This window comes from Salvelinus sp. IW2-2015, linkage group LG33 (assembly GCF_002910315.2).
Source record: "Salvelinus sp. IW2-2015 linkage group LG33, ASM291031v2, whole genome shotgun sequence".
Taxonomy (NCBI): Eukaryota; Metazoa; Chordata; class Actinopteri; order Salmoniformes; family Salmonidae; genus Salvelinus; species Salvelinus sp. IW2-2015.
In genome coordinates, this window is record NC_036872.1 from 3,130,552 (window position 1) to 3,146,259 (window position 15,708).

Below are 15,708 nucleotides of genomic sequence, written 5' to 3' on the forward strand. Positions count from 1 at the left end.
CCCACGTGCCATCTCCTCATTGGTTATACCCACGTGGGTGATTGAAAGACGAACTTTGTTGCCGGTTGTCGTGGTAATACAATGAAAGTTTAGATGCGATCACCATATAAGTTCAAAGATGAAAAAGCCTGGAAGGAGGAGAGATGACTAGAAACGATTAGGTTGGCCGTTTTATGTGTGGATTAATTGTCGGAGTAGAGGTCCTTGTGCATTTCAGGTAAAATAACAACTCAATGTTTATATCCCAGGACAAAGTAGCTAGCAACAGCAAGGTAGCTAAATAGGACAAATTAACGTTAGCTAGCAAGTGCAAGCTAGCTAGCTAAATTGCCATACGTGTTTAATGCTTTTCGACCTGTCCCCAAATTAATGTAATTGGTTCAGAGTTTGTTTTGATATTTTAACCTGCGTGTCGTGATCGCGTTTGGTGTGGGGGGGCAAAATAAATGTATGCACGATGGCGCACGCGCGCAGCCGGTTTGGGTTACGTGTGGGAGGCTAGGAGTCATTTATGTGTCGTAGGCCTATAAATGTCACTTCTTGCCACTGGGTGATGGGTCAAGTCATAAGTTTGGTTCATAAAAAATACTAAGAGCTGATCCGGGAGGACCATGAACAATGAGCAGTAGGTACCAGTGTATATGGTTCCACTGCCACAGGTCTGTCCGGCAAGAACAAGTCCAGATGTCTTTAGGAAAGGTTTATTACAGATAACGGTTCTTTAATGGATTATTATTCTGACCGGACATTCTGTAGTGGTTGCTACCGGCCTTAAGCCAGCAACTAAGGTTTCTTATTACATTTATGGTCCTTTGACTCTCTACAACCTAACCCTATTTTCCAGTTAGGTTTAAATTATAAATCAATCTTAAACGTGACTTGGATGTAAAAGGATAATCGTCATTGTCCAACTCAGATTCAGACATTTCTGCCGCGCCGTTCAAAGCTATGGCCAGCTCTGGAGGTTGAGCGATGCATGCTGTGCCTTGTTGGAGGAGGGGTGATAGAAGCAGGCTGATATGCCCATAAGCGAAACAGTCAGTCCTTTCTTGATCCATCGGTCTACACACAGGGTTATTTTTCCATGGCTCTTTCAAGAATCTCATTAACTAACTGAGTTGCTGTATCCATTTGCAAAACAATCAACTCATTTACTCTAGCAGTGACAGGACTTTTACATTTGGGACCAAGTGTTTGGTAGAATTTCCTGAAGGCTGGCTAATCTTGTGGACTTGCCACACTGGAAGAATAAATTAACCAGTGCTTCTTCTCTTTTTCAGACTCATTTGTATTGGGTTGTCATGTTTCTGCTCTTTAATTGCAAACTGCTAAAGTTGGTTGTCCTGACATGCAGCTACTAATAACTTGTCGTTATCCTGCAATTGTTTGTATGATTCTTTGTGGGTGCTGTTCAGATGAACTTTGATGAACTCCTTACTCATCATCAGAAGGGCATTCAAACCAAACTATCCAATCAGGGAGGGGCTTATTGAGTTAATCGTTGGCAGGACCAGAATAGCAGTGTTTTCACAGCACTGCATGAACACGAAGAGTGAGTCTAAAATTACGTGTGAAGGAAGTGAAAGTGGAGTGTGGCGAGACAACTCAAAGGGAAAGGTGTTAAAGAAAGCACTGTGCTGGCTAATGGCAGACAGATAGAAATCCAGTCTCGCTCAAACAGAGGACATTTTTTGTTGTTGTTGCTTTGCTTAGCAGCAAGGTCCTGGAACGACAGTTTTTTCAGGCTCCGCTCTATTCAGGAGGAAAATAACTCCGAGGGGTGGTCAGGGTTGAAAAGAAGAAAGAAGAAGTGAAACTCGACACACTTTGAAACAGAGGCGCGAGATGAGTCACGGTACAGTACACGGTTTGGTCAGAGACTCCAAAGACGCACGCTTCTCCACGCGCAACCGCCGCTCTGACAAGTGCTCTCGCCTCCCACGCCCTTTTTCAGAAGTCTCTTTTCAACCTCTCTCTCTCGTTTTGTTTTCCTTTCACTAGTCGAGTTTCACTTCTTCTTTCTTCTTTTCAACCCTGACCCCCTCTCCGAGTTATTTTCCTCCTGAATAGAGAGGAGCCTGAAAAACTGTCATTCCAGGGCCTTGCTGCTAAGCAAAGCAACAACAAAAAAATTCCCTCCTTTTGAGCGTCTGTGTTGAGTGCTACATCAAGTGTCTCGCCTCTGCTCCATTGAGGCTGGCTCAGAAAATAGCCAGACACTCACCAGTCAGATTTCAAATTTTTATTTAACCAGGTAGGCCAGTTGAGAACAAGTTCTCATTTACAACTGCGACCTGGCCAAGATAAAGCAAAGCAGTGAGACACAAACAACAACACAGTTGTTACACTTGGAGTTACACTTGGAATAAACAAATTATACAATAGAGAAAAAATCTATATACAGTGAGTGCAAATGAGGTAAGATTAGAGAGGTAAGGCAATAAATAGGCCATGGTGGTGAAGTAATTACAATTTAGCAATTAAACACTGGAGTGAAAGATGTGCAGAAGATGAATGTGCAAGTAGAGATACTACTAGAGATACTGGGGTGCAAAGGAGCAAAGGAGCAAAAAAATGAATAACAATATGGGGATGAGGTAGTTAGATGAGCTATTTACAGGTGCAATGATCTGTGAGTTGCTCTGACAGCTGATAATGAAAGTTACTGAGGGAGATATGAGTCTCCAGCTTCAGTGATTTTTGCAATTTGTTCCAGTAATTGCCAGCAGAGAACCGGAAGGAAATGAGGCCAAAGGACAAAATATACCAGAGCGTGTGCTATGGGTGGGTGCTGCTATGGTGACCAGTGAGCTGAGATAAGGCGGGGCTTTACCTAGCAAAGACTTATAGATGACCTGGAGCCAGTGGGTTTGGCAACGAATTTGAAGCGAGGGCAAGCCAACGAGAGCATACAGGTCGCAGTGGTGGGTAGTATATGGGCTTTGGTGACAAAACGGATGGCACTGTGATAGACTAAATCCAATTTGCTGAATAGAGTGTTGAGGCTATTTTGTAAATGACATCACTGACGTCAAGGATCGGTAGGATAGTCAGTTTTACGAGAGTGTTTGGCAGCATGAGTGCATGATGCTTTGTTGCGAAATAGGAAGCTGATTCTAGATTTAATTTTGGATTGGAGATGCTTAATGTGAGTCTGGAAGGAGAGTTTACAGTCTAACCAGACACCTAGGTTTTTGTAGTTGTCCACATATTCTAAATCAGAACCCGCCAGAGTAGTGATGCTGGACGGGCAGGCAGGTGCAGGCAGAGATCGGTTGAAGAGCATGCATTTAGTTTTACTTGCATTTAAGTGCAGTTGGAGGCCACGGAAGGAGAGTTGGCATTGGAGCTTGTCTGGAGGTTAGTTAACACAGTGTCCAAAGAAGGGCCAGAAGTATACAGAATGGTGTCGTCTGCGTAGACATGGATCAGAGAATGACCAGCAGCAAGAGCGACATTATTGATGTATACAGAGAAAAGAGTCGGCCCGAGAATTGAACCCTGTGGCACCCCCATAGAGACTGCCAGAGGTCCGGACAACAGGCCCTCCGATTTGACACACTGAACTCTGTCTGAGAAGTAGTTGGTGAACCAGGTGAGGCAGTCATTTGAGAAACCAAGGCTGTTGAGTCTGCCGATAAGAATGTGGTGATTGACAGAGTCGAAAGCTTTGGCCAGGTCGATGAATACGGCTGCACAGCATTGTCTTTTATCAATGGTGGTTATGATATCGTTTAGGACCTAGAGCGTGGCTGAGGTGCACCTATGACCAGCTCGTAAACCAGATTGCATAGCGGAGAAGGTACGGTGAAATTCAAAATGGTCGGTGATCTGTTTGTTAACTTGGCTTTCGAAGACCTTAGAAAGGCAGGGTAGGATAGATATAGGTCTGTAACAGTTTGGATCTAGAGTGTCACCCCCTTTGAAGAGGGGGATGACCGTGGCAGCTTTACAATCTTTGGGGATCTCAGACGATACGAAAGAGAGGTTGAACAGGCTAGTAATAGGGGTTGCAACAATTGCAGCGGATAATTTTAGAAAGAGAGGGTCCAGATTGTCTAGCCCAGCTGATTTGTAGGGGTCCAGATTTCACAACTCTTTCAGAACATCAGCTATCTGGATTTGGGTGAAGGAGAAATGGGGGACGCTTGGGCGAGTTGCTGTGGGGGGTGCAGGGCTGTTGACCGGGGTAGGAGTGGCCAGGTTGAAAGCATGGCCAGCCGTAGAAAAATGCTTATTGAAATTCTCAATTATCGTGGATTTATCGGTGGTGACAGTGTTTCCTAGCCTCAGTGCAGTGGGCAGCTGGGAGGAGGTGCTCTTATTCGCCATGGACTTTACAGTGTCCCAGAACATTTTGGAGTTAGTGCTACAGGATGCAAATTTCAATTTGAAAAAGCTAGCCTTTGCTTTCCTAACTGCCTGTGTATATTGGTTCCTAACTTCCCTGAAAAGTTGCATATCGCGGGGGCTATTCAATGCTAATGCAGTACACCACAGGATGTTTTTGTGCTGGTCAAGGACAGTCAGATCTGGAGTGAACCAAGAGTTATATCTGTTCCTGGTTCTACATTTTTTGAATGGGGCATGCTTATTTAAGATGGTGAGGAAAGCACTTTTGAATAACCAGGCATCCTCTACTGACGGAATGAGGTCAATACCCTTCCAGGATACCGGGCCAGGTCGATTAGAAAAGCCTGCTCGCTGAAGTGTTTTAGGGAGTGTTTGACAGTGATGATGTGTGGTGGTTTGACCGCAGACCCATTACGGACGCAGGCAATGAGGCAGAGGTGTATTTAGAGGGCAGGTTGGTCAGGATGATATCTATGAGGGTGCCCGTGTTTACAGATTTGGGGTTCTACCTGGTAGGTTCATTGATCATCTGTGTGAGATTGAGGGCATCTAGCCTAGATTGTAGGACGGCCGGGGTGTTAAGTATGTCCCAGTTTAGGTCACCAAAGAGTACGAGCTCTGAAGATAGATGGGGGGCAATCAATTCACATATGGTGTTCAGTGCACAGCTGGGGCTGAAGGTGGTCTATAACAAGCGGCAACGGTGAGAGACTTGTTTCTAGAAAGGTGGATTTTTAGAAGTAGAAGCTTGAATTGTTTGGGCACAGACCTGGATAGTATGACAGAACTCTGCAGGCTATCTCTGCAGTAGATTGCAACTCCACCCCCTTCGGCAGGTCTATCTTGTCGGAAAATGTTATAGTTAGGGATGGACATTTCTGTTTTTTTGTGGCCTTCCTAAGCCAGGATTCAGACATGGCTAGGACATTCGGGTTGGCAGAGTGTGCTAAAACACTGAATAAAACAAACTTAGGGAGGAGGCTTCTAATGTTAACATGCATGAAACCAAGGCTTTTACAGTTACAGAAGTCAACAAATGAGAGCGCCAGGGGAATGGGAGTGGAGCTAGGCGCTGCAGGGCCTGGATTAACCTCTACATCACCAGAGGTACAGAGGAGGAGTAGGATAAGGGTACCGCTAAAGGCTATAAGAACTGGTCGTTTAGTGCGCTCGGAACAGAGAGTAAAAGGAGCAGGTTTCTGGGCGTGGAAGAATAGATTCAAGGCATAATGTACAGACAAGAGTATGGTAGGATGTGAATACAGTGGAGGTAAACCTAGGCATTGAGTGACGATGAGAGAGGTTTTGTCTCTAGGGACACCATTTAAACCAGATGAGGTCACCGCATGTGTGGGAGGTGGAACAAAAGGGCTAGCTAAGGCATATTGAGCAGGGCTGGAGGCTCTACAGTGAAATAAGACAATAATCACTAACCAAAACAGCAATGGACAAGGCATATTGACATTAGGGAGAGGCATGCGTAGCCGAGTGATCATAGGGACCAGTGAGTAGCTAGGCGAGCTGGAGACACGGCGATTCAGACAGCTAGCGTGCCGGGGCTAGCAGAAGGGCCTTAGGGGGACGTTGCGAAGGAAGAGTCTGTTGTAGCCCCCTCGGACGGTTACGTCGGCAGACCAGCCGTGATGGATCGACAGGGCTCCGTGTAAGCAGTAAAAGGGTCCAGGCCAATTGACAAAATAGGTATTGTAGTCCAAGAAATTAACTGATGGACCTCTTTAGCTAACAGTCCGATATGCTCTAGACAGCTAGCGGGCCGTGGTTAGCAGGCTAGCGGATGGGCCTTCAGGGGATGTCGAGACGGATCGACGGGGCTCTGTGTCGGCAGTAAAAGGGATCCAGGCCAATTGTCAAAATAGGTATTGTAGCCCAAGGAGTAGCTGATGGACCTCTTCAGGTAGCCGGGAGATGGGACTAGCACGAGGCTAGTTCCAGGCTAACTGGTGCTTGCTTTGGGAGGTGTGTCTCAGACAGCACGTGGAAATACATTAGTGACAAGGGGACCCATCTGCCTGCTTCAGGCACAATGGCACTGCTCACAACCACGTTGGTGCCACCCCAACGGAGGTTTTGTCAATGCACCGCAAGGCAAGCCAGCTAAGCAGGGAAAAAGAGGGATGTGTGAGGGTTTTTGTGCCCGAGATTTCAAACTGAGGTCATTTCAAACTGAGGTGAGTGTGCAACCGTAAGCATCTAGGACTCTATCCCACTATCCTGGCTGCTCCACTATATAAATCTCACATGACAGCTTCACATTGTCCAGTTTCTCAGTCTTTGTTAGATGTGCACCTGGCCACTGCACTGTGCCAGCGAAACCCCATAAAGAGTGCCACAATGGGACAAACATGAAGCTTTCAGGGTTACCATGGATACTGGCAAGCATCCCGGTAGCCTCCACTGTCGACCCCCACCCTCACTGCTTTTGGTGTTTTACAAATGTCCTTATAGACAAAATGACCCCCACCCTGCACCATGACCCTGTCCACTCTACCTTAACCCCCAACCCTCCCTCCCTGTAGATTCTGGCTGTAAGAGCATCTATCGGACCATGCCAGCGTCCTGGGGCTGCCGGCTTCCTGGAAGGGCTGTAACCCAAAGCCTGTAACCATACCTGGGGGATCTAGTTCGTCAGAAGGGCACAGGCAGCAGACACCCACAGCCCCCAGAGACAGGCGCTCCCTCCCTGAGTGGGTCGGCCCGGTCCGTAGCCCTGTCCAGGAGGAGTAGTGTTTCTAGAACCCGAGCCGTTAGAGAGAAACTGGGGGTAACCGGACACCCCGTACAGGGAATACTGACCTGGATAAGGAGAGGGATGCTGGGGCTCTGAGAATCCGGAAACATCCGGGCCACAGTTCCACAATATCCTGTGTTCTAGCTACTATATATAGCCTGTTGTGTGTTCCTGGATTGTTTCTCATGTACTGCTCATGGGTAGCTCTCTAACGTGAAAGCATGTCATGTTACACTGTTGTCTTGGGGTCAAATGTCAAAGGAAAAAGAGCTCCCTTTGCGATACATACTGTTTGCTACTCTACCATCTCTCTCAGCCACCCTCAATAGCCTCTTCTCGATCAGATGAGGCTGTAAAATGACAGTATGTTGATACCAGGCAGGAATGCGGGCGGTATGTGTGGTAATTGGGCTTCTCCAAGCTCTGATGCTGCTGATGGTCATTAGTAGCCTACCAAACTTGCTAACTTCCTGGAACTCTGCACTCTATTGTCCCTCTAATCACTCTGACATCAATGCAAATGTATTCAAACACCTCATGGGTGCCCATTAGCTCATGTTGCGCAACATTTCTATAGGCTATGTAATTGTGTGAGAAAACAGAGTTTTGATGGCCTCTATTAAAAAGAGGCGGATCCCATCAGCTTTCTATAGGCTAGGTTTACTACATTTTATTCATCAACTTTTCTAATATTAAAGCACATTGATTCGCTTTAACACAGGAACATAGCCTACCTGGCTGGCATGAAAACGAACCATGGGAAGAGCGTCCTCTATTCGCTATTTAAGTGCATAGATGACATGTATTTTTCTCTCATGCCCCTGTTCCGGGACAGGTGCATGATAATGGTCCATTCTAAATCAAAACTAATTTCACACATATTATTGTGAATTAAATTAAGAATAGTTTGCTGGGTGACAATATTAGCCTATCACTTGTGAATGGTGTATTATCACTTGTGAATGATGCCCATGCGCATTAAGGCACGGAACAGCGCATGCCTTTTTCCCCCAATCACATGAATCCGCTTTATAACCAGAGTAGAGCCTAACTGGCATACATAGGCTGTGCATGAGTTTCACGTTTGGGGAAGATCATTTTCACCATATAAATGCACCTTTATAATAAAGCATTACATGCATAATGACATTTGCAATCACTTTCGAGAACAGTTTTCCCGCTAATTGATAGCATTTTGGAACAGTAGCCCTTTTAGCCTACTTTAGCCTGGTGCATATTGCTGCGCTTATAATGTGAAAATAAATGGCCTTAAAATTTTAAGCTAAACAATCAACCTCATTGCTTTTAAAAGTTTTTGGGATGCGAGTGGTTGTATTAATTTGGCATCTATCACATCCCACAACTGTCCCAGAGTAGGTTTGGAATATTTATTTATTGCACAGAAGTTGACCAATATAATTTTTTTTAAATAATGGCACAGAATTCTAAGCAAATATTGTCTGCTAAATGAAATAGTGTAGCCCACAGCCAGATGGCATAGCCAGATCAGGGCCTAACATAAGGCCAACTCAGAGTATGCTATTCTGTTCTTCTGAAATAGACTACATTTTCTTCATGTCATGTTTCTTTAGACCTGTCTAAAATAAATAATGGATTTATTGTGATGGTGTAGGCTATATCAAATGGATTTATTCTACTTTTAAAATGTAGATGTTCCAAAGGTCTGGATCAGTAGCTTGTAGGCTGTGCGTGGAAGCCAGGAGATGCTAAACGTGTTTAAGCTAATTAACAGGTCAATTACAGTGAGACCGGCAGTTATTTGCTTGACAATCACCAGCTCACGTGTCCGACACAATAATAAGTTCCCCACACATTTAGCTTTAGCTTTAGCTAACACTTTGATATTTCTCCTACTGCTAGGTTCAACTGGGAAATGTGTGTCTGGTTTGACATTGTAACCCCAGCATCTCTCTCTCTCTCTCGAAGGGCAAAGAATCTAATTGCGATTTCATTTAAGCAGATATTGCGATTGGACTTGAACTGTGCTGCTTGAGTGACAGGGGGGCGAGGCTTGGTGTGTGTGGGAAGCAGCCGCAAGAGGAGAGACGGAGACGTCAAAAAGAGTCAACTATAAAAACGGACGTTACTCACGGCTGAGTGGCGTTTGAAAATATCGCATGCAATATGGATCTCTTGCGATATGCATATTGCGTATGTCAATATTGCAATTTCGATGTGCATTTCGATTAATTGTGCAGTCTTACTCCTGACTCACCTCCTCGATGTAGCTCTCCATGAAGGATCCCCGGAACATGGCCGCCATCCAGTCGCAGCTGGAGATGAGCAGGGGCTTGTGGGCCGGCAGGTATCCATCGTCCAGGTGGAACACCACATCTAAAACCGGGGGAGGGAAAAGACTGAGCACTCATCTTGGAGTGAGCCACAGAGTCGAGGATACAGAAAGACGGGAAGACAGACAGACACACACACAGACAGACAGACGCACACAGAGAGAGGTAGACAGAGCAAGAGAGAAATTGACAGATAGACAGAACTCTATTTGACAGACGGGAGGGATAGGGTGGCACACAGTGACAAGCAGAGTTGAGATACTAAGTTTGAAACCTATATATACACACATTTGAAGGGCTCAAGCTATTTATTCTGTTCGGAGGCCCAAAGATGTCCTCCTAAAGAAGAAGCATTCTATAAAAAAATCAAAACCAAATCCTAGGGCAGACCTATAGGCCTCGCCAATCTTCACAGGGCATAGAAACCACTAGAGCGTGTAAATCATTTATATTCAGGAGGTACACTACATGACCAAATGTATGTGGACACCTGCTTGTCGAACATCTCATTCCAAAATCATGGGTATTAAATATGGAGTTGGTCCCCCATTCAAGAATGCCCATTTCCCTTTATTCAGATTACAACCTCTCACTTTTGGTTATTTGAAAATGTAATTATCTCTAAAATATTGCTATTTTTAAAACAAGCCATAGAAAGTTGGTTGCAATTTCAGTTTAATCCACCAGAAAATACAGAACATTTATTACAACAAATATTATGGTTAAACTAAAATATACTAAATAAAGCTGGTTGAGAGAATGCCAAAAGTGTGCAAAGCTGTTATCAAGGTGGCTACTTTGAAGAATATCAAATATCAAATATATTTTGTTTACTACATGATTCCATGTGTTATTTCATAGTTTCGATGTCTTCACTAATTTTCTACAATGTAGAAAATAGTAAAATAAAGAAAAACCCTGGAATGAGTAGGTGTGTCCACGCTGGTACTGTATATGCAGTTGAAGTCGGAAGTTTACATACACCTGAGCCAAATACATTTAAACTCAGTGTTTCCCAATTCCTGACATTTAATCCTGGTAAAAATGCACTGTTTTAGGTCAGTTAGGATCAGCACTTTATTTTAAGAATGTGAAATGTCAGAATAATAGTAGGGAGAATGATTTATTTCAGCTTTTATTTCTTTCATCACATTCCAAGTGGGTCAGAAATGTACATACACCCAATTAGTATTTGGTAGCATTGCCTTTAAATTGTTTAACTTGGGTCAAACGTTTTGGGTAGCCTTCCACAAGCTTCCCACAATAAGTTGGGCGAATTTTGGCCCATTCCTCCTGACAGAGCTGGTGTAACTGAGTCAGGTTTGTAGGCCTTCTTGCTCGCACACGCTTTTTCAGTTCTGCCCACAAATTTTCTATAGGATTGAGGTCAGGGCTTTGTGATGGCCACTCCAATACCTTGACTTTGTTGTCCTTAAGCCATTTTGCCACAACTTCGGAAGTATGCTTGGGGTCATTGTCCATTTGGAAGACCCATTTGCAACCAAGCTTTAACTTCCTGACTGATGTCTTGAGATGTTGCWTCAATATATCCACATAATTTTCCTGCCTCATGATGCCGTCTATGTGTGAAGTGCACCAGTCCCTCCTGCAGCAAAGCACCCCCACAACATGATGCCGCCACCCCTGTGCTTCACGGTTGGGATGGTGTTCTTCGGCTTGCAAGCGTCCCCCTTTTTCCTCCAAACATAACGATGGTCATTATGGCCAAACAGTTCCATTTTTGTTTCATCAGACCAGAGGACATTTCACCCAAAAGTATGATCTTTGTCCCCATGTGCAGTTGCAAACCATAGTCTGGCTTTTTTTCTGAGGTCTTGGCTGATTTCCTTTCATTGTCCCATGATGTCAAGCAAAGAGGCACTGAGTTTGAAGGTATGCCTTGAAGTACATCCACAGGTACACCTCCAATTGACTCAAATTAGGTCAATTAGCCTATCAGAAGCTACTAAAGCCATGATATAATTTTCAGGAATTTTCCAAACTGTTTAAAGGCACAGTTAACTTTGTGTATGTAAACTTCTGACCCACTGGAATTGTGATACAGTGAATTATAAGTGAAATAATCTGTCTGTAAACAATTGTTGGAAAAATGACTTGTGTCATGCACAAAGTAGATGTCATAACCGACTTGCCAAAACTATAGTTTGTTAACAAGAATTTTGTGGAGTGGTTAAAAAACGAGTTTTAATGACTCCAACCTAAGTGTATGTAAACTTCCGACACAACTGGATTTGAGATAAACTGAACGAAAAAAGAAAAGTCCTCTCACTGTCAACTGCGTTTATTTTCAGCAAACTTAACATGTGTACATATTTGTATGATCATAACAAGATTCAACAACTGAGACATAAAATGAACAAGTTCCACAAACATGTGACTAACAGACATTTAATAATGTGTCTCTGAACAAAGGGGGGGGGGGTCAAAATCAAAAGTAACAGTCGGTATCTGGTGTGGCCACCAGCTGCATTAAGTACTGCAGTGCATCGCCTCCTCATGGACTGCACCAGATTTGCCAGAGATTGCCTGCAATGACAACAAGCTCAGTCCGATGATGCTGTGACACACCGCCCCAGACCATGAAGGACCCTCCACCTCCAAATCGATCCCGCTCCAGAGTACAGGCCTCGGTGTAACGCTCATTCCTTCAGCGATAAACGCGAATACCACCATCACCCCTGGTGACACAAAATCGCGACTAGTCAGTGAAGAGCACTTTTTGCCAGTCCTGTCTGGTCCAGCGACGGTGGGTTTGTGTCCATAGGCGACGTTGTTGCCGGTGATGTCTGGTGAGGACCTGCCTTACAACAGGCCTACAAGCCCTCAGTCCAGCCTCTCTCAGCCTATTGCAGACAGCCAGCACTGATGGAGGGATTGTGCGTTCCTGGTGTAACTCGGGCAGTTGTTGTTTCCATCCTGTATCTGTCCCGCAGGTGTGATGTTCGGATGTACCGATCCTGTGCAGGTGTTGTTACACGTGGTCTGCCACTGCGAGGACGATCAGCTGTCCGTCCTGTCTCCCTGTAGCGCTGTCTTAGCCGTCTCACAGTACAAACATTGCAATTTATTGCTCTGGCCACATCTGCAGTCCTCATGCCTCATTGAAGCATGCCTAATGCACGATCATGCAGATGAGCAGGGACCCTGGGCATCTTTCTTTTTGTGTTTTTTAGAGTCAGTAGAACGGCCTTTATAGTGTCCAAAGTTTTTATAACTGTGACCTTAATTGCCTACCGTCTGTAAGCTGTTAGTGTCTTAACGTCCGTTACACAGGTGCATGTTCATTAATTGTTTATGGTTCATTGAACAAGCATGGGAAACAGTGTTTAAACCTTTTACAACGAAGATCTGTAAAGTTATTTGGATTGTTACGAATTATCTTTGAAAGACAGGGTCCTAAAAAAGGGACGTTTCTAGTTTATATATTTACAAAACAAATATATAGGGGATTGGAAATGATGCAGATAATTACATTGATGGAAGCCACAATCTATTTGCTATATTAAAGCTGATCTGCTCCCTAAAAATACAAAAATAAACTTTACAGTTGGCACTATGAATTGGGGCAGGTAGCATTCTCCTGGCATCCGCCAAACCCAGATTCGTCTGCCAGACTGCCAGATGGCGAAGTGTGATTCAGCACTCCAGAGAACGATTTCCACTGCTCCAGAGTCCAATGGCAGCGAGCTTTACACCACTCCAGCCGACGCTTTGCATTGCGCATGCTGATCTTAGGCTTGTGTGTGGCTGCTCGGCCATGTAAACCCATTTCATGAAGCTCCCGGCGAACAGTTCTTGTGCTGACGTCTGGAACTGAGGACAGACGATTTTTACTCGCTATGCGCTTCAGCACTCAGAGGTCCTGTTCTGTGAGCTTGTGCGTCCTACCACCTCGCGGCTGAGCCGTTGATGCTCCTAGATGTTTCCACTTCACAATAACAGCATTTACAGTTGACCGGTACAGCTCTAGCAGGGCAGAAATTTGACTTACTGACTTGTTGGAAAGGAGGCATACTATGACGATGCCATGTTGAAAGTCACTGAGCTCTTCAGTAAAGCCATTCTACTGCCAATGTTTGTCTATGGAGATTGCATGGCTGTGTGCTTTTTTTTTTTTTTTTTTTTACACCTGTCAGCAACAGGTGTGGCTGAAATACAGAATCCACTAATTTGAAGGGGTGTCCACAGACTTCTGTGTATATTGAAAAAGAAATACCCACGGAACCTGACACAATGACTATAAAATAAGGATTGTGGTATGCCAGCTGATGGTAGAAAAGTCTACAGTTCCTTTAGAGATGGTATAGGACTCTCACCTTGAGGTAAACGCTATAGCCAACATGCACACAAACGAAGCAGAAATAAGTGACGTAAAGAAACACATGGGCACGGCACACATACTGAGAAAGCAGAAAAGCTCAGCAACACATATTTAGATCGATGACACCAACTGAAGCACAGGACACACAAACAAAATATTGCATATAGGAAAAACAATATCATGGCCATAGATCCAGAAGTGTGAATTCATGGGAGAATATTGGAATAAAGTGGGAATGCTAAATGTGCTGTATACACACACACAAACGCACGCACACACATGCATACTAGCTCTGAGAACGCAGTATGTCAAGGCAAGTGGGGGCAGTGTGTTTACCGGCGAAGGTACCCTTGCTGAGGCACTCTTTGATGCGGTTGGCTCGGCGGACATGGAAGGCCTTGGTGATCTCCTGGTTCATGAAGCTTTCACGGTTCAGCACGTTGGCCACCATCATCCTCAGGTCAAACACCTCCAGCAGCTCGGCGATGGTGGCCACCTGCATCAGGTCCCCTCGGCTCTCGTCCAGACTGCCTGTGTACAGGTACTGCAGCACCGCCTGGAACCACAGCAAAGTTGAAAAAATAATCAACACCCTCTCGGAATTGAGTATTAAGCCAAGCAGTGGTATAAATTAAGTTAATAAACACCATTTGATGTGTTTGGATTAACCTCACTTTAATGACCTTTAATTCTCCTTTAAAACGTCTTTGTTGCCCTAAAATGTGTTATAGTTGTGATGACCAGTAGGAGACATTCTTCACAGTGAAATAAAATGATTATACAACCCTGGAACAGTGATGGGAATGGGAACCTCACGGTGTAGCTGGTTTTGCATGATTTAATATAGTGATTTAGCAGACGCTACTATCCAAAGCGTCTTGCAAGACTTGTTTTGTTGGTATCTGATCTTACCTGGAAGGGTTCTTCCTGTATGAGGCCGTCCATGGAGACCACAGTCATGAGGCGAAGTCGCCCCGTCTCAGGGTCAGCTATGTGCTCCAGGTACACACTCAGGAAGCCCCTCCCCCATCCCGAGAGGCCACGGCCGGCTCCCAGGGGCCCCAGAGGGCACTGGCTCCTGGCGGGGAGGGCGTTATCACTTTTGGAAGTCCTCAGGGAGCCCTGCTGGAGCATGGGTGGCCGTTTGAGTCCCCTGGCGCCCCCCTCCCCCTCCTTATCGATGTCCAAGCTCTTAGTACGCCCTGCCTGCTCTTTGGCACCTCTCCTACTCTGTTCATCCTCCTCACCGCTCTCGGCGTGCTCCTCTCCTTCCCAATCCGCCTCGATGGCCAGCAGATCCAGGGTGAAGAGGTCGTAGAACTTGGAGCAGGAGGTGGCCAGGTAGACTTTGTGTGCGAAGACYCGCGTGGCSCCGCCRTGGAGMAGGAAGAGGACYTCYGCGCARAGCGYCTGGCAGAYGAGGGAGTCYGGGGCRTCTCCGTCGATGGGAGGGGGGTCYGGGATGCCKACCACAGGGCGKGGGGGKCGYGGGGGCAGGAASGGGGCCTGGAGGAGGGGCCGCTGGACTCTCTTCAGGTGGGACTTCCAGAACTGGAGGTGGCGGCGGGAGATAAGGGCAGAACGGATAGCATTGTCGAACACATCCTTTACCCCAAACTGGGCCACGATGCTGGTCTCGAAGTAGGGAATGCCTAGCTCCTTTGCCACCTCGTGGCCTCTCTCTGGAGGTAGGATGTCTGTAGGCTTGATGGGTCTGAGGACAAAGGGAGAGGGTTAGAGAATTAGCAGAGAGATAGATATCTAATGAAATGATTGTGCTTTAACTGTGCTATCGTGGGCTGTAACTGAGTCAAGAATGTATTAGACAATAACAAGGAAAGAAACTATGGACAGAGAGAAGGCTGGACAGGTACGTTTGCGATTCAATCAAATGCCAAACATCCAGCCAATGGATGTGATGGGACTGCTGCGGTCAAGGTGGTCCAGACCCG

The 15,708-nt window shown here is 45.5% G+C and overlaps 1 protein-coding gene across 3 annotated transcripts in view; it reads right to left on the bottom strand.

Moving 5' to 3' along the window:
* LOC111957764 (rho-related BTB domain-containing protein 2-like) overlaps window positions 1-15,708 on the bottom strand; it is an 88,116-nt gene that overhangs the window by 16,986 nt on the left and 55,422 nt on the right. For all 3 annotated transcript variants that reach the window (XM_023978746.2, XM_023978745.2, XM_070436981.1), the window contains 3 exons: window positions 14,669-15,470; window positions 14,093-14,312; window positions 9,339-9,457 (listed from right to left, as the gene is read on the bottom strand). In XM_023978746.2, coding sequence (XP_023834514.1) covers window positions 9,339-9,457; window positions 14,093-14,312; window positions 14,669-15,470 — 1,141 coding nt within the window. The remainder of the gene's footprint in view (window positions 1-9,338; window positions 9,458-14,092; window positions 14,313-14,668; window positions 15,471-15,708) is intronic.